This window comes from Necator americanus, chromosome X (assembly GCF_031761385.1).
Source record: "Necator americanus strain Aroian chromosome X, whole genome shotgun sequence".
Classification (NCBI taxonomy): Eukaryota; Metazoa; Nematoda; class Chromadorea; order Rhabditida; family Ancylostomatidae; genus Necator; species Necator americanus.
The window spans coordinates 2,128,180-2,147,965 of record NC_087376.1 but is presented as its reverse complement, the minus strand read 5'-3'; the positions used below and the strand labels follow the sequence as shown (position 1 = coordinate 2,147,965).

At 33.8% G+C, this 19,786-nt stretch overlaps 1 protein-coding gene across 2 annotated transcripts in view; it reads right to left on the bottom strand.

Moving 5' to 3' along the window:
* Positions 1 to 1,305: 1,305 nt before the first annotated feature.
* The window catches only part of RB195_021254 (uncharacterized protein), a gene marked incomplete at both ends in the record, with an annotated part of 38,861 nt that continues 20,380 nt past the window's right edge, over positions 1,306 to 19,786 (bottom strand). For both annotated transcript variants that reach the window (XM_064207897.1, XM_064207896.1), the window contains 14 exons: positions 1,306 to 1,478; positions 2,431 to 2,536; positions 2,623 to 2,681; positions 3,879 to 3,945; positions 4,140 to 4,267; positions 4,522 to 4,631; positions 5,361 to 5,499; positions 5,985 to 6,171; positions 6,237 to 6,338; positions 6,410 to 6,485; positions 6,547 to 6,638; positions 7,684 to 7,782; positions 7,997 to 8,095; positions 9,041 to 9,167. In XM_064207897.1, the coding sequence (XP_064063777.1) occupies positions 1,306 to 1,478; positions 2,431 to 2,536; positions 2,623 to 2,681; positions 3,879 to 3,945; positions 4,140 to 4,267; positions 4,522 to 4,631; positions 5,361 to 5,499; positions 5,985 to 6,171; positions 6,237 to 6,338; positions 6,410 to 6,485; positions 6,547 to 6,638; positions 7,684 to 7,782; positions 7,997 to 8,095; positions 9,041 to 9,167 (1,564 nt within the window). The remainder of the gene's footprint in view (positions 1,479 to 2,430; positions 2,537 to 2,622; positions 2,682 to 3,878; positions 3,946 to 4,139; positions 4,268 to 4,521; positions 4,632 to 5,360; positions 5,500 to 5,984; positions 6,172 to 6,236; positions 6,339 to 6,409; positions 6,486 to 6,546; positions 6,639 to 7,683; positions 7,783 to 7,996; positions 8,096 to 9,040; positions 9,168 to 19,786) is intronic.

Here is a 19,786-nt window from a genome sequence, read left to right as displayed (position 1 = left end):
TAATATAGAATTTGTCCTTAATATTAAGATAGCTTCGTTAGATATGGATAAAGGACCACCGGAATTTTTAGCCAACGTTCTTACTGAGTTGATTTTAAATGGCACTATGGCAAAAAAAAAGAGAGTAGTTAAGATATTTTCGAAATTTCGTGCGATTTTGAGCCGCAAATAACTCGACAATTATCTAGATTTCTTTTTTTTAGATATATATATATATACAAATGGATACATATTTTTAAATCATCTTACTTTATAACACTCCATAATTTTCTACATCATTCCATATTCATTCGAAATTTCTCAGCACTCTTAACTTGAACGTTAAAAACTAGTTCCCGAAGTTCTAGGACTTTAAAGTTTTGCGCAAAAATCCTAAGCATTTCTTTTATATTTAAATTATTTTTCGGAAGTAGATTTCGATCCACAATTCCATAGTGTTGGATCCTTTTCTGAACCTTAGTGCGCATTCGGTTCGAACACTTCGATTAAACAAAAAAAGTCGACCATTAAACAAAATTTTAATTTACTTAGCAATTTTTTTAGACTTACGTGTTATTCAGCTTAATTTAAGGATAGAGTGTTTCATCGTTGATCACAATTCGTTCAGGATGTGACACGATTCGGACAATCTAAGAGTCATCGACTTCTATTAAAGATCATTAAGACTTAAACTTTGAATATGTGTTCCATCCTGTCCTCCGGCCTCATTGAGGCCGAGTTCCGATGTACCTACTCTGTGATCTTAGATTAACTATCCTGAAAGAATAAATGGCTTGGTCGGCTTTGGGTGGCACTGAACCATTAACCGTCCATGCCTATTGTTTTCGCACTGAAATTATATTGCATTAAATTATGAGCATATTTTAATAACGGTCCCAAAAGTACAGTCCCAAAGTACAGTAATTACGCCTACACTTTATTCACATATTCGAAAAAAAAAACACGTGTCTAGAAAAAAAAAGAAACAAAGTAGACAACAGTGATGGACAATAATTAAAAGAACTGAAAATTAACTAATATACAGACAAAAAAAAAACGACATACATCCATATATGTATATAAATACGTACGCATATACATATACATATATATATCGACAAAACGTTAATTTCGCCATGGAGCATCCAAAAATGACAGCAATTCATCGATAAAAGCGCTACCCGCAGTGAGATTAGTGTGGGTGTGAAAATGAAAATTTTTGAGATAGAGGTTTCAATTTTTTATCGGCGATAAATGTCCTCAATTGTTAGAATCGAAGAAAATTCTAGAAAATGGGGGAAAAAAAAGAGAAATGAGAATATCTCTTTATCCTTGAACAACATCATAGTAATCGATCGCGTTATCCTTATTTTCTGCTACTGTAGCTGTTCGACAAATATCACCAAAACAATAATCAGCTGATATACGTATACGATCCTTCTCAAATACAACCTCGGATGATGTCTGCTCGAAATCAAATATTATAGGGAAATGTATACCTGAAAAAATAAAAAATTTTAGGATCAAAGTTGGTTCATATATGATTGTAAATTCACTGGAATAGCTCCATAAAAAATTTATAAAAAATTTATTTATGTAAGTAAAAATTATTCCATTTCCACGAAGACTTTCTGGGGAGTCAAAGCATTGTTAGCCGAACGAGAGGATATCCTCAGCTTCTGGATTAATTGCGCAAAAGATTGTACATGTTATTATCGAGTTAATTTTTTCCTTCCTAGAACACTTCTACCAAACAGTTCCATTCAAAAAAATCTCCTTTTTCCAAACATCATACGATTGATTGTTTTTTTAAACATTGACAATTTTTCCCGCTTGATGAATGGTGGATTTGTGGAAAAATGATGGAAATTTCGGATATTTTGATTTTTCGATTTACAGGTGCACGATTTCCATACCATGTGAATTCATCTTGATCGTAACATCCGCATTTTATAGGAAACCCAATCCGAATCTTTTTCATAAAGCCAACCCAGGACTGTCGCGACACGTGACTCCTCTAACTCGTTCCTCGCAACAATTGAAAGCAATTATTTTTGAGGATTGTTCATAATTCACAATTTGGGGCCAGTTCTTTCAAAGAGCTACTGTTTTTTATGATCTCTCTAGGTGGATTAGAACTTCTATTTAAGAAATTATTAAGCAATTAACGGATTTGTGTATCGACACCCATTCCCAGGAATTATTTAAACACAAAAAAAAAATCGCTGCGATTTCTTCCTGAAATTTCAAAAATTTCGATTGTTCGGGGAAAAATTTTTAGTAATCGACTTATTAGTGATGAAAATCTTGAATCAATCCAAAATTATTCAGAAAATTATAAAATGGTAAAACGTTAGATAATTCGTGTTTATTTATGTTATCAGAAGAGGATTCTAGATGTGTACGAACTTTGTTCTCCCAAAATCGCACAAAATTTCATCAATACCTTACCTCCTTTCAATTTTTTTGCCATATCCTCATTCAATATCAACTCAGTAAGAGCGTTGACAAGGAATTCCAGTGAACCTTCATCGATACCGTCCACTAATGATGCTACCTTAATATTGAAAAAAATACGTATTCTGTATTCATTTAAAAAATAGGAAAAAAGGCGCGGTGAAAATGAAAGTTAAAAAATTTGACCTCTCTTATTTTAAATCGTTCTATATGCATATCTGCATTCAAGACGTAGTTACGGAATGCTATCTAAAATAAATTGTGTTAAACGAAAAATCTTAATCTATAAAGAAATGTGAAATATTATGGAACAATATTTTTTTAATGTAGAGGAATTTCGATATAATTTCAGGAACACTAATTTTTTTAACAGCATCAAAGATTTTCTAGCCTTTTTTTCTATTATTTGAATAGAAGGGGATAGAATTTCTCAAGACAATTGTTTTTACAGGTCTTAGGATCGTATTTATGGCTCATATTTTGTCAACAGCTGAGTGTCTTAACTCCGTACCGAGTCCAATTCCCCTACCTTAAAATTTATGCTGTCCTCATTTTATCAAAATATGACATAATAACATACATATAAAATACTCATAAAAACATAAAATAACGTGAAACCAGTTTTAAACCAGTTTTCAAGATACTATTTTGAAAACGTTGCCGTCTTACCTAAAAAAAACAGTTTCCGTGTTCTGATTCGTGTTAGAACTAACTTAAAGGCATCACCCCACGAATCTGAGGTGGTACGGATTTCAGGAGGAGTATTCGTATACGGGATAGTAGAAGTTCGGAAGATTCGGCGCCGCACAAGGCTGGCGTGCTCCAGTCGAACTCGTTGTAGAAAGTAGTGCTCCGGAACACCCGAAGCCGTATCATCCGGGCCGTTTTTTACGGCAATTAGGAGGAAATGGACGGAATCACCCCCCTCTCCGTAGTCTCCCATCCCGTATACGAATACTCCACCTAAAATCCGTACCACCTCAGATTCGTGGAGTGATGCCTTTAAGCTCATGTCTCACATATTATTGTAAATGTTATGTTACTGGAATAGCTCCATAAAAAATATCCTATTTTCATGAAGATTTTCTCTCGAGTCCGTTTTTTTTTTCAAACATCATACAGCCAAAAATGTTTGTTTGGACATTGACAGTGTTTTTTTCGCTTCATGAAAAATATCACCGGGACCTCAGAATGTGTATCAAAGTCGTGAAAGTATTTTTAAGTGATTGTACAGGATATTTTCCTATGATCTCACACTGAGAAAATGTGTAGAGTGTAAAGCAAAAAAAAAATTCTATGGAATTCTGATCTTCAGCTACGAGTAACATTCCCTACTCGGAAAATCACAACTTTATCCCTGATATAAAATCAGAGTGATGAAAAAATCGATAAAAGGAACTAAATGGACTCTGGAAACGTGAAAAAAGTGCAAAAAAAAAAACTGAACTTTTCCAACTTTGCTTCCGCATCCATCGCTGACGTGAGGAATCGACGGGTACGATCACCTTGCTGTAAAAATAAATAAGAATAAGTTACTAAAATAATATTTGATCAATAGCTTAATTAGAATATCCTGAGAGTTCCAGAAAAATGAAACTTATTCGGACAACACTGAGAATGTTTATAAAGCAATGGGATTCTCAACAACGTGAAAAAATCCTTGGATAACACGTTTTATCCAGATTAAACGTGGGTAAGGTTACCTGAACAAAAGCATCTACTCGTGAATCGATATAGATAGTCGCATTCCCATCATTTATCGTCATTCGTGGATATGAAATTGTATGTGATTTTATGATAACTTCTCCGCCTGGAAATCGTTGTCCAAGAGCTGAAATTTATTTTTTTCACACAATTATACGATATTAACCGCGATTCACCAGTGGTATTAAGGTTAATCTAGGATTAATCCGGGACGATTGTTTGTGCGTTTATGGACTGCACTTTTCGAATGGAGCACTTCACGCAAAACAAGAACTCTATACAGCTAAGTGGCTCTTATCAACAAGAAAAAAATCTATGGAATTCCGTTAACAGTTTCTGGATCTTAGGATTCAATTGAATGAATCTTCTTATGATATTCACCTGGAAATAGTGTTCCAGCACATATATCATCTCCAGGACAATCCGTTTTCAGGTAACCAGCAATTGCTGAGTTATTTTGCGCTGTTCGACTGATCTCGTAGTCGAATTTTCTGGAAAAAGTGGCCAAGTAAGAATATATACGTATTGATCCGTTATGTAATAAGAAAAAAAAGTAAGCTCGTACTTGGGAAATCGAAAGACAACAAGGTTATATTATGAGATGTGAGAATAATTTAATTTTTATAAAAATTCATTCTAGATATTGCAGCAAATCTCTGTGATGCTAAATTCATGTCCTTTTAAAAAAAAATGGAAAGAGGGATTCAAATTGAGGACACTCTTTAGAGTTATCTGGTTGAAATGTGAAAAGAGGTACCACAATTATTCTCTCCAGGAATTAGAGAGGAATTCAAAAACGTGTTTATATTCCTTTCAACAAAATTCAAATATTAATTAATTAATAATAATAATGTTTGATATTAATTAATTGATAAAATTGGTAATTGATATTGATTAATTTATCAGATATTAAAATTCGATAAATAATGGGAGTAACAACGATTCCTTCCTTCTTAGATTTTAGCTCCTTAGGTTCCTCCTTAGAGCGTAGTGTTCACATGAAAATCTTATATGGAATAATTTTACAAACAAAAAAAAAGACATTTACAAATTTTAGGAACAGATAAAAGATATGAAAACTATCCGATATAATGGTAGGAATTAGCGAAGAAATCCAAGTAAGGCTCAATAATGAAAATTTTGTTGAGTTTTTATTGTCCACAAAAATATTTTTAAAAAACATATGCTGTAAAATACAAAAACTATCGTGTATACAGTACCTGTATTGGTCCATCCAGAATAATAAGCTTGACATTGTATAGTTTGACAGGATAAAATCGACCATTTTGTCACTTGACGGTCCCTCAACGAGAGGTGGAGCTCGAAATGGTAGACGGAAGTCGTTAAGGCGGGTACGACCTATATAAAACATTTAAAAAAATAGTTTTTCTCTTTATGGTTTAAAGTATCTATCCAGATTTTGCGAAATCGGTGTTTTTTTTTCAGGAACTCTATGACTATGAGTCCTCAGAGGTCTCCATTATTCTTTATATCATTACATATCCATACATATATCAATCCGTGATCTCTAGTTCAGTATTTGCAAAAAAATGAAGTTTATGGTTAGATGGTCCCATCAAACATGAACTCATTCCCTATCTCTGAGTAAGTAATACCCCCTGGCCACGTGATAAATGTGAAAAATACCTTTAAAAGAAGAATCCATGGTAGTTAAGGAATAAAAAATATCTGGAAGAGCTATAAAAGCAGTATGTGAATAGAATTTAGTTTTCGCTTAATCTCGATGATATTTATTTTCTCAAAACAAAACCATTGGTACGTTAAAATGTCGGAATTTGGGTTTTTTAGCCTCATCTCCTTCAGGAAATCAAACAGAAAACAACCTTGACGTAGAATCCCGAATGCATTTCCACGATGTCGCATTGATACTCGAGTATCCGAATATTCGACTGGACTCAGTAAACCGTAATTCACAAAGAAATGTTCGAATAGAGCAGCACTCATTGGTGTATTCATTAGACGATTCGAAACAACCGGTACGAGTTCTGCATGGAAAGATGGGCAGATCGCCTGAATAAGGATTATATGTGAAGAGTCCTGGACATTCAGGATTTCACGGAATTCTTTTGATTTACCTGTTCAATTCGTTCCTTAATAAAATGCATAATTACAGGAAGATAATTAGCGATAGCCTTATCAGCTGCAGCTAATGTGAGCTCAACATTATTAGCTGCCACCTAGAAAGAGATCGATTGGCGAATTCAATCCTGAAAAATCCAGAAGAAAAAGAATTGCTGATTCAGTTCACCTTACAAGTGACGAGGTCAGTCTTCAAATGACCGTCAGCATTTACACCAGTCCAGAGTAGTAATTCGACATTTGTTCTGTAATCCAGTAAATTTCAATTACATACAAGTTAATGTTTTCAGGAAAAAAATGGAGGACCTGTCAAATGATAGAGGAGAAGATCCTGTTAATTCTCCTGTAGGCGTATTTAGGTGGAACGATGTCAATACTGTTACATTCAGATTTGAACCCTGGAATATTACACACGATTAATTTAGCTTTGTTTTAGATAATATTTAATAAGAAAAAACATTGAAAATAACCTCGATTGTGTGAAAAAAAAATTGTAAATTATCGCAAAACTCATAGTTCTCAGCTTTTTTCAGCCCATTCATCAGTTGTCAAGTCGCAAATGATCTTAGTAAAATTTTTATAGGGACCCAGTTAACGTTCGTACCTTCCTTTATACCTACTAGTGGAATTAATATATGCAAGGAATTATTCAAAAAAAATCTGAAAACTCAAAACAATAGATAATGGTATTGCACGTCTTCAAAGATATTTTCAATGATGTAAACAGCTCTATGTAGTAATAAAGGTGGTGTGAAAAAATTAAATAAATAATATGGAAAAAATAATATAAAAGTATACAAGCTATATAGGAAGTTAAAAATATTTATCTTATAGGATCAAATTGTTGGAGAAGTAAAATAAAAGACTTATTGTCTATATATTTTTCAAAAAAAAAATTGACCACTCCTCATCCTCCCCTTCCCCCTCCCGCTCCCCTCTGTCTGTGAAAAGAGCGATAAACATCTTTTAAAGAAAAATCTGTAGCGGCCAAGTAATAAAAGAAATTGTTAGGAAATTCTCCAGAAAATGGACTAAGCAAAACTCTCTTGATGAGATTTTTGATAAGTAAATAGGATTAAAACTGGTCTCTTCATGGTTAAATTTTTTCTCTTCTTTTTTATTCAAACGATTCGTGGAATGCCCTCAGGCGAGATAAGTGCAGTTTGTCTCAATGTAAAGTTAAATGCAGATTGTCCGTGATTTTCTTCCGGATAAATAAAAGGAACAAGTGGAAATTAGGATCCTTCTGGCGTAATTATCCAGCTATCCCTCATTGTGACTTCGGTTTCAGTGGAATTTCTAGAAGACAAGGTCACAGCTACGGCAAAAGGTCATGGTTGAGTCATTCATTGAGGTCATGCTTAACCACTGAAGAAGCTTCATAAAGAGGTCTGATTCATCCTCATGTGTAAACATTACTACTCATAAATCATAATTACTCACCCTCCATGCGATTCCTTTCCCTGGAATTGCGATCATTTTCGATGCAAACGATGCAGCATCAAAATCTGTGACCCTTACGGATGTGAGAGTGATCCTCATCTAAAACTTAATCTTCCGCTGCGAACGAAGTTTAAGGAGAAGAGAAAAAAAACTGCCGCAAAGACGTAATTGAGGTTTGTCTGCTCGGAATAAATCAGACTCTTTAAACGATCTCGGAGTCGCCAGGATTCAAAGATCTCGAAGTCATTTGAACGGATGCTATTTACTAGTTATTGACGTCATTGAGTAGTTTTTTTGTTGTTGTTGCACATACTTCAGGTGAGACAGCCGCCGAAATGTTGAATATCAGCTCGCCAGCTCCGAGAAATCGTTTTACACGTTCACCAAGATAATTTGCCATAAGGTCGAATCCCTGAAAACGGATATTTTTTGCAAAATTAGTGCAAAAACCTTGAACAATAAATTTTTTCTCTTCTTTAAACACGATAGCTTTAACTGGTCACGATCACCGTAGCCTGACATCTCTTACAGTGGATTATTTTAGAGGCGGAGCCCAGAAAAAAAAGAGTAGGAGAGAAACCTGCTGGCACCAGTATGGTGAGATAACTGCAGCACAACTGCAGTTATCTCCCTATATTTGCGTCGCGTATTTGCATACGCGCGTCGTGCACGTGCATATACATGCGCGCTTCGTGAACGTTCGTATACGTATGCGTATGCACGTATGTACGTATGTGAGAAATTTGTTTTTTAAAGCATAGTTGACATCGATTAGATCTAAGATTCATTATACAGTCTAAATCTAATATTATTAATGTGAGGTCAAAAAGTCCTGACAATAAATGCTCTAGCAACAATAGTGGACACATCCATAAACTAATAGTAGCTCAAGCAACATGTAATTTCTAGCGTTTTGGTGGAGAGATATTCTAATTTTTCAGAAAAAAATCTTTATTCTCAAAATTTCGTGCGAGCGGACGAAAACAATTGTTGTTACTCCGTATGTTCATTAAATTTTTGCACGCGCTCTTAATGCACTTTTAGATCTTTCACTTTTTCAAAACCTTTTGTCATATAAATAATGGCTAAAAAAACACTAAATGATTTGCAATTCTTAAAATTTTCAAATCATCTGAGATGAAGAATTCAAAGAGCATTTTTATGTCAATAGCTTAACCTTTTGATTAATCCGTGAAACGAATCCAGCATTTGATCCAGTTTCGGCAAAAAGACCATCTGAAATGTACTTTGATTTGTTACATAATGCAATGATACGAAAAAAAGTTAATGATCATGTTAAGGGAAAAAAGTGAGAAATTCTGGATGAGAACGACATGGTGAGCGTGACTTGACCAACCGCAACCACCAACGCATCCAGAACTCGCACAGAGGAATCTGAAACCTCACTGGCCAGATTTTGTGACTCCACGAATCCAGTCAAAACGGCTAATAGTAACCGAATTCGCATCGTCTTTTGGTTCTCCCTGAAATTGAAGAATTTTTTTAAAGATTTAAAATGTTGAAAATGGACGGTGGAGGATGGAGCGCGATGATCACAGAAACAGAATTTTTATTCAAGTTATAGTGGATTTGAGGGTAACATCGTTAGAATAAAAGGATGAATTCTTCTTGTGACTCAAAAAATGTTGAAATTTGCATAGGAAAAGTAGCAACAACAAGTAAACAGACGTTTATTGATTAATATGTATTCGTCTGCGGTAGAGATGACATCTAAGGGAAGCGACCGGAGTGCGTGGGGATTGTCTATCCATCAAATGCATACATAAACCGGCTGTTCTGCTTCGGCTATGGACGAGATTCGCCGAAATACGCCGTCGTTTACAGTTTCGGGCTTGTAAGGATGATGAGGCAAGCACAACAACAAAGACAACAACAACACACACATAGACAATAGACTCATCAGTCAAACGAAATGAGTGCCGACATTTCTTTTATACGATGATTTATTCGACGTTTAATTGCACAATCCAGAACGATCGTAGTCAAGATAGATGAAATATCGGAAAAATCCAGAAATAACTCTGAAAAGCAGCGGGATGTTCGATGTTACAGAAGTTCCAATTTTTCCAAGTGGGCTTCTCCTGTGAAAATTGCTTAAATTTATCGTTCCATAATAACCAGATATTTGAACGTTTCTTGCTTGCAACCTCTGCCACAAAATATTGGACCTCTCTTTATCCAGATCACATCCAGACAGAAGACGTTTAATTCTATGTTGAAGTTGCTTTGAAAAACATGTAAATCTCACAAGTTTTAATTCAAAAAACAGAGAAATTGTGATATTTGTCCACAAAAGTATGTCCTAAGCCAAAGAGTTAGCTCGCACTTGGATAAGAACTACGGATAATAACTGTAACTCTCCCAAAACACCATTATTCTTTTTGGAAGAAATAATTTCTTCATATTTATATTAAATTATTAATTACAGGCATAGCAGTGAAATATTTAAATGCGTAATTAATTACATATGAAAAAATGTTTTCTTGATAAGGATGTAAGACACGATGACAATGATTAGGAATGCGGAAGAAGCTGGTACTCATCCAGTAAAACATCTCTGCTTTGCTTCCCAGATTCTAACAGGTTCTAACAGCAGTTGCAGGAATAGGCGAATAAGCGCGCGGTCAAAGCTAAGCATGCTACGAACGACACGAAATTCTTTAGAGATAAACACAGGAATGTAAAGATTATACGAAAATAATTTCTTATAAAAATATACCAAATCCAGAAAATATATGTGATAAAGTAAATAAAGTTCTTAAAGAAGTTTAGAAGGTTCGCTAAAAGAGAAGATGATGGCGAAGTTGGCTGGCGGGCGATGGCAAATGTGTAGAAACGTGATTTCACCCTCCCGGCGCATCTTCGTCGTCAAAGCCAGCAGAGGATGGAGACGGAGACGAGGAGGCTACGGAGATGGCTAAGAGGTTCGATGAGTGACGAGTATCGATTGAAATATCAAAGTGAATATGTGTGGATAGGGATGATAGGGATAAATCAGCTCAAAGATTTCATTGAAAAATAGAAATTCTCTTACTCAGTTCTATTTTTCTATTACATTCACAAATTTCTATACCAGAATTTAATAAGTCGTTTGTACCAAAATTAACTATTCGAGAAAAAAACTTAATTATTTCTCTTGAAAAACCGATAATTCCTGGAAAATATTTTGAATCTGGAGCGAAGAAAAATATTTCTCTTTCACTTCAACACCACTTTCAACAAATATCTCTAACATCCAACAGTAACAATGCCAACCTTTTTACTAAATGGAATTATCCTGAATAGGAGAAACAAAACTAGACAACATTACAGAAAAATTTAAATAAATCATCATTTCGCTAAATATTTTCAGGAAATATCCACTGAAATAAAACATCACAAACTTAATATACTAATATTGTGCTTCACCATCATCGTGATTCTACATCGCATCTCTACCGTAACCATTAAAGCTATTAACTTCAAAAAAATATAAATTACGTTTGTAGGATCCAATTATCGAAAAATGAATTACTTTGTGAAGTTTTGGTTAACTTTTCCATGAAAGTTTGAAAAAAATTGTTAAAATCTTGACTTTAAAATGTTAAAAATTGTTTTTTTCCAAATTGATTTCGTGGATATGGACTAAAAAATCTTCCAAAGATAGGGTAGGTTTCAAGGATATAAAACTAAGTGAATTCATAGGATTTAAAACCAATCGAATCCTAGCAAATTAGGACATTATAGTCATTGCTGCCACTATAGTCTCCTAACCTATAGCTGTGAGGAGGTTTTGTCTAACAGACTGATTAAAATGATTTTAGTTTAAATTTGGAGAGTAGTAAAAAAACTCGACTCGTGGGAATAACTACAGTATTAGAAAGTACAATAATACTGTATGAAATTGAAGCTAAATTGTAAAAGACGAAGTCAACTGTTTGCATGTATATAGACTCATCTCTCTGCTACAGAATTCTACAGAATGCTACAGAATAAGAAATAAAAGAGTAAAAATTCTTACTGAATTCAAGAAGGAGTAAAAATCGTATCCGTTATCCTGGCATTTCCAGAAAAGATAGGGTTAGAAATCGAGTAAGTACATATACAACCTCTTCTCGCATACAAAATAGAACATCTAGGATAGAATCCCGAGATTTTTCGAGAGAATCATACGATGAATATGAGGAATAGGCGGTCGTAGCTGACTTCAGCGTAGAGATAGAACGAAAGCGGTCGTAGCGATAATCTGCCTGATCTGTATATGACGCGCGATATGTGTGCGTATGTGTGTACATATGACGAACAGGAGCAGTTTGTTAAATCAAGATGAACTGACAGATGATATTAAACAGACACTACACTTATAACACAGACACACACACATGCACACACATACACGGTGGTGACAGTTGATGATGTCCTTTTCCGGCGAGCAACGAAGTCGAAACCGAAAAGCAGCACCGTCGTCGTCAAACTGGATAGACGCCTTCTAATTGCGACCGAAAACGCACACCGACTACAAACTGGCTCTGCTACGGGGGTCGCAGCAGCAGCTCGGATGGGGTAAACCGTTTTGCGCCGTCGGCGTCGCCGCCACCGCCGCCACCGACGCCGACGCTGACGCCACCGCCACCGCCGTAGACGCCGCCTACGCCTACGCGTTATGGTGGCAATTCATGTGTGTGGCTGAAGCATATAGATATATGCCTGTAAGTTCAGTGAATTGTAATAGCATTGGAATTAACATACGGGGAAGTCCAGATGAAAATTCTGGATAAGTAATTGAGATCTGTTATAGACTATCGTAGATTCCGATAAGAGACCGAATATTTTTTACAGGAAACAAAAATATACTGTCAAATATACCGTACCAGTGTCATGAAAACCTCAATCCTTACAGCATTAACTAGAAAAAAGTTAAACTGTAGAGCTCAGGATCACATGGAAAATGTCTCACGGGACAAAATAGGAATCATAGTGCTAGCTGACAAATTATTACTTGTTATTAGTTAATTATTTCAAATATTATTACCCTTCTTCTTCTTAACATACTATTATCAACGATTATTATTTACTATTCATATTTGTTAGATACTCTTATTATCTTTACTTTAATATTACACTTGCTACTTTATGAAACTTTGTTTATTCAAAAAAGAAATTCTCCCTGTTATTTTTCCTAATAATCCGGAAACGTTAAGCACTTATTTGATATCATTTTTACAAAACATAGATTTTTTAATCCTCTACCTCCGAAAAAAGTTATCCAAAGTAGATTAAAATATGCGTAGTAAAATAAGAACAACGGAAATCCAAAAATTCCTTTAAGACGACTAATCTTTACGTAAAACTCGGTCTATTTCTTAATTTTATGTTTCTGTCTTAGAGAAATTCTTATTTCAAGTATTCTTCTAAAAATTACTTCTCAATATAGTCAAGATCAGCTAAAACGGAATCCATGAACTAGTGATTTCCATGAAAACAGAATTATTTTTGTAACTTTCCAAAGACTTTCTTTCTAAACATGATTTCCTTTCGTTCTCCTTCTTTACTTCTTTTTCTGACCATTCAAACATCGGTAAAGTTACATTCATTAGAAAGATAAACTGTTTTTCTAATAAAATCTTCACCAACTTTCTTGCTGAAGTTTCCTACAATGTGGAATAAAGTGCATCAATTATTATTATTAAAAAGGATAAAAGGCTAAAGTCACTGGCGTATCAATCCGCTTGGGATGCGCCCCCACGTTCACTTCAATACAGAATCGTTTGAGGTTTACGAACTTGTAACTGGTCTATAAAATGATTTGTGGTGGCTAGCCGATGGGTCAGGTCAGTGTTTTTATCCTCCTAGACAAGTCTGGTACCAATTTATCGACCCCAGAGGGATGAAAGGCTTGGTTTGCACTAGGGTGGATTCGAACCACCGATCGATCGTGCAGAAAGCGGAACTTCTAACCGCTACACCACACCCGCCACATTATTATTATTATTATTTATTTATTATTTCTGTACAACTTTCTGAAATATTAATACAAATATTAGCTTACCTTTTTTTGATAAAGAAAAAATTCAGTTGAACAAGTCCGTAGCGAAACATTTATTAGCCTTTAAACGAGTTTTAGCAAAGAAAATCGATTTTTAAAGAATCCTATCAGCATATAGAAGCGCGTACAGATTGCACGTGCTGTAAACGTGATTATCGTGGAATTGCAACAGATGATAAAATTCACGTTATTCCGTACATTGTTTTATTAATCGGATCACCTTTACGGGTTTTACGGTTCCACTTTGAAATTTATTACAACAAAAAGTGAAAAAAAACCCGCGTTTTCAACGAAAAAATTTTTCAAAATGGAAATGGTGTTAATAAACAAAGTAGGAAGTGATTGATAAGTACTGGGAACATAATCAAGGATTTTTACTCCGACTTTATTGGATATAGAGTATGAATATTACATATAACGAAGTTGTAGGCGTTATAAATAGATTTAAAATGTTTTTTTATCTCGTTTGAAAAGAACCAAAACTCAATGGGAATGTTTTATCAGAAAAAAATATCCGATTCTAGTTATCAATCAGTAATTTAACTAATTAATAACTAACTAATTAGTTATTGTAAAACTAGTGAATAATAACTAACTAATTAGTAATTTAGTAACTTCTACTGCAAAATGTTAAATTAAATTAAATTAAATTAGATGAAATTCTCTCAAGAATGATTGTCTTTGGTTTTTCTATTATGCTAAGCTAATTAATAGAATTTTTTTTACAATACTATCACTATTACTTCAATAGACTCGACTACGAGTATTTTGCCAGAAAATAGACATTGTCATTATGTTCGTTTTCTGTCTATCCGGAACATTGAAGGGCACGATAGTCCAAACACGAAATGTAGCGAATCCAGTTTTTCAAGGTGCATCTACATAGCCGAACTTCACGATATCTTTTATTTGAGGTATTTAATTCGAATTGAGGAGGAATTCTGAGGAACTCATAGGATTCGATTATTCTCTTTGAGTTTTCGTTGAATTTTATACAATTTACTATTCATATAGTACACTTATTTAGATTCACTTTATCAAGAGCAATTCTTTTATCGCTGCTAAAGTCTTACTTCTTAAAATTTGACGTAAAATCGTGGATGACAAGGTTTGAAAGATTAGCTAATTTTTCCGGGTCGCCTTAATCGTTTCCATAATTAAAACTCTAAGAAAAGGACAAAGATTAAGACGAAACGTAACTGAAAGTGATCTCTGGATGAGAACAGCGGTAGAGGAGAGAACAATAAAGATTCCGATAAAGATTTTTCCTTGAAGTGATACTGACAGAGAATCGAAAAGTGAATTCTATTTTCGATCCAGAAGGTTGGCAGAAAAATGGATACTCCTCAAGTTGACAAAAAAAGTACATAGTTTTGCTAAATTGCGATTATTGAATGAATTTAAGATGCGAAAATTCAGTAATTGCTATTACAAGTTAAGGAGAGAACTTCAAACTACCACAATTACTTCAAACTACATTTACATACATTGTAGTGAAAAAAAATTATAAATTAATAGAAAGAAATAGATACAAATTTAGAATGAATGCGGGCCATTTTAAAAAAGTCGAAAGAAACGAAACAGGGGTTGTTATTCTTCAAAATTTCACCGATATTATTAATAGACCAGTCCATTCTGGAAGTGAATAATACTGTCACCTTCGAGTGAAGAGAGATACAAAAATTTCACAAAAAAAAGAACCTCTGAGATGATTGTGCCTCTCGCGACAACCATAAAAACTTTAAAAATCGTCGCCTGAAAATTGAGCAGGTAATTTTTAAGGCGACTTATTGTCCAGGAGAAGGGGAAGTGAGAAAAGATTTCACCTCAGTAATTATTCAAGCAGTAATAAAGTAAAATTCAAGTAGTAAAGAGAAAAACAGAAAAACGTGTTAATTAGAACCCTGTTCATCACGAAAACGTATATATGAGAGTTTGGTAACGCTTCCAGAAAAACCGCGTCTTACATTTGTTGATCCTTTTTTTCCTTCATGAGATCGAAAGCGATTTAACTGCTTAGAGTAAAACTGCTCCTTTTCGTAACGTGTGGTGTTTATTAGCCATCGGTAGCCCAACCACGTCTCTAGGTCCTTAGACTTCCTTAGTAATGCAGTTACAGACTTTAAGTTAACTGAAATTCGCAGAAAATTTCGACTTTTTCAGAAAATCACACGACTTCCATTGCTAAAAATGATGGAAAAGAATTATTGGAACGTTTTCTCCTCCAGGATCTTCACAAAGACTATTTATGGTGATGCAAATGTCATTTTGAAAAAGAATTCAGCAGGAACAGAAGCAGAATAAATATTACTTGAAATTTGCACTTTTTTGCATGAGAATAAATGGTAATTCAGTAAAATATCAACGTAATACACAGAATAAAATGTTCCTTGTTCGCCATAACCTTTAGATTCAAGTTAGCAAACAAATATATTAAAAAAAACTAGAAATAAGTAAAATAAGAGATTTTCATTCAAAAAATTTCCCTACATGTTACGTATTTTAGAAGAGAAAATTCAACTTTTTGAACAGCTAAAAAAAATTAATAAAATGATCTATGAGTTTTTGCAGGAGAATTCAGCCGTTTTGTAGGTTACTATATAATTTCAATACGAGTGCAATTACTTACTCTAATATAAATAAGTATAAATATTACACTTATAAGCATTAAAAGAACAGTCTTACAATATGATTCCAATGTGTTAACGACGAAAGCACGAAAACACGTACTCATATAAATGTAAATCGCGCATAAATAAGAAATAGAAATAAAATTTAAATACCCTGTGGATATAAGGATAGTTTGTGTGTGTTTTTAATCTTCTAACTAATTCCTTATCCACTTTCCCACTGTTTATCCAATTCCCTTCTTGATGTAGTCAAAAAAGTTCGCCATAGTAAATTCTTTTTCCAAGCTAATTTTTTTAAGCTTTGAAAAAATAACGTTGAAAATAAACTAAAGGTAGGTATGAAGCCCAAGCTGGTTTTTTACTGAAAAAGTATAACCTTTACTTTTTAACTTTTTTAGCTACTAGATAGTTCATCGATGTTGAGTTGACGTCATTAATTAATAATTCCCACCAAGAAAAAAAAAGAGTAGTAAAATGAGGCCTGTTTCCTAACTCCACCTACTTTTCCTTGTTTCATTGCCAACATCTCTAAATCTAGCACATTTATAGTAGTGTTTTAAATGAGAAACTAGTCGTTCTTTTACGTTTTCAACATGAATTGCCATGTATATAGGTTTTCTCCGGAAAAACAACTATAATGTGGATATAAAACTATCCAATAAAAAGCGTAAAAGAGTTGAAGGTCAAGATGTAATGTGTAATGTTGCTACCCTTCATATACCAGCTTTCAATGAGCGTAAATCTATCGGGGCCGGGGGGGGAGGGTAGGTCGCTGGAACCGATACGATCCCCCCCCCACCCCGTTCAAACACCATTCAATCAAGCAAACTAATGAACAACCCATTCTTTAAAGCACGCAAAAATTTCCCACGTGGGTGGTCCCAGCGGTGGCGGAGATCAAGAGATGATCTGACCTATCAATAATGAGATATCAAGGTTTTTGCGCACAGAACTGTTTCCCACGTTAAAAGATATTATAACGTTTTTTTACAATTTTATAATAATATAATATAATTAGTAGTAACAAGCTAAAAAAACATCGCCTGAGGGATTTACGTTAGATAGATTGGAAACATTCCATTGGGAAAATCGGAGAGAGTACTTGCTCCTTATTTGAGGCCAGACTTCCGTCTCAACTTCCATTAAATAATTAGTATGATGTAAACAAATGAATAAATAAAGTTAATAAATAATATAATAAATAATAACACAAATAAATAACAAATATGATGCAACTAATATGTGTAAGGAATCAGTCGTGTCACTTTACAGGAAAAAAACTACTTTTAACAGAGCTCAACTGTAAAAATAATGAGAGAAATACAGTAACAAACAAAGGAAGGATGACGAAAGGAAATAACAAAGGTAAGAAGAAGCTAAAATTGAAGAAGTGGAGAGGGACCTAAACTTTTCAGGATCTACTGCCTTCTATGTACAATCTTGTAGAGAGAAATTATAGCCTTCTTCCAGACTGCAGTCATGGAACGATGTCCCCAATGTATAAAAGAATTTTTAGAAGATCAGCCTTCCAAATATAGTACTGAAAGCTGTAATTAATGGGTCGAACTAATTTACCTTCACAGTATCCAAGGAAAAAAATCTCAGAAATTTTATTTATTATTATTATTATTTATCCTTATTTCGTTGGACATTCTGGAACAGTACATGTTTTCTGAAAATGGAAGATTGTAGGTTTATAGTCAACAAATATCCTAACCATATTTCCCGGAATAGCAAAAATCCAGTTGTTGAGTGATCGACCTACTCTGATTTGGAGAAGACAGATGGTGGAATTAATAGTCTACCCTTAATTACTTGAATTAATAGTTTACTACTAACTAGGATTTAGTGTTATTTTGAATAATATCAACATAATAATTTAACAACAAACTCCTGCAGATGGTTTCAAATCGCAAAAAAAAAGGAAAACGATTCTTTTTGAGAATCTGAAACAGGTTTCAGCTGGATGTTCGATTGTCTCAAAGTGTTATCTAGTTCTTCGAAGCACAGATTTATATCAGGTTCCCTCAAATATTGTATTTGGTACCGCTGGAAGAAGATTTTTTAGACACATTTTGCATTGAGTAGCAAATATTTGTGAACATTACTATAATATTTAAACAACTACATTTTCCCGGATAATTGGAACCAAAATGGAAAAGAGTTGTAGAAAATAAAAGATTTTGGAGAAAAAAACGTTTTTCATCTTAACTTTGAAAAATTAAGGAAGCTTTGAACATCGTATTATTTATGCTATTACTAATATAAATAAACCTGTGCTTGGTGCTCAACTCCAAAAAATCAATTTTTTTCAATTTGGAACAAAAGTAAAACTCCTGGAGAGCGTTATTTGGACTATTTTTAGACATTTTATAACTTATAAATTAACTGTTGTGTAATATTTGTAGCATTCTTATTTTATGTAAACAAATTTGTTTTCGCTCACTTTTACAGCGATATCACGCTTTTACAGCTTTCATATAGAATCTTAATTTAAAAAAAAAACAAAAACTACAAGTACTGTAGGCCTAAAATGTGAATTCGGCGGCTCACTGGCTGTAGCTTTCTCTTATATACCTCCGAAAATTTATCACTCAGTCGATATTCGAGTTATCCACAATATGATCAAGATGCATTTCTAGCATAATATGATATTTAGACAAATTATCGCGGCATGCGCTCGGGTTATCAGCGTGTTGCGGAGAAGGTTTCGTAAGTATCTAATCGTGTTTTTCGCCTTCTTCAAAAATCTCAAAAATTCATTAATAAACATAATAATTAACATTGTAAATATTATGTTTACTACACACACATGGGGCTTTCTTTTCGTTTCCAAAACCATAGATGTAAAAAAAAACTACTAACCTAAAAAAATTTAAATTTAATCACGTCCATCACTCAAAAGCTGCATCAGTTTTTGTTGAAGAAATTCGAATTATTAAAGGAATTCAAGTGCAAACTTCATTATTTCCTAATTTCTATTCATTTTTGGTAAATAATAAATTGAAGGAAAAAATTCTACGATTCCAATGCTTTTCATGCTTTAGTGTTTCTTCAATAATTGAATACTTACATTCAATACTTAAAATTAATTCAATACTTAAAAATCTGTGAAAATCACAGAAAATTTATTTACTGTTTATTTTATAATTTCGTCATGATTTTAGATCTTAAGAAAAAAATTTGAGTGGAATTTTTGCGATGGAAGAATGGATAGTTCAAAGACTTCGAAATGTTTAGTTCCCAACACAGATATAGCATAACACTTAGGAAGTCCTTGAAAAAAGCTATATATTTCGGATAAGAGAAATATCCAGGAGTTTCATCTCAAATTACAGGAACATATTCTGTAGCATCAATCAATTTCAAAGATATCAAACTAAAACCAAAGTGAATTTAGGGCATTTCAAAACGGATCCGAGAAAAA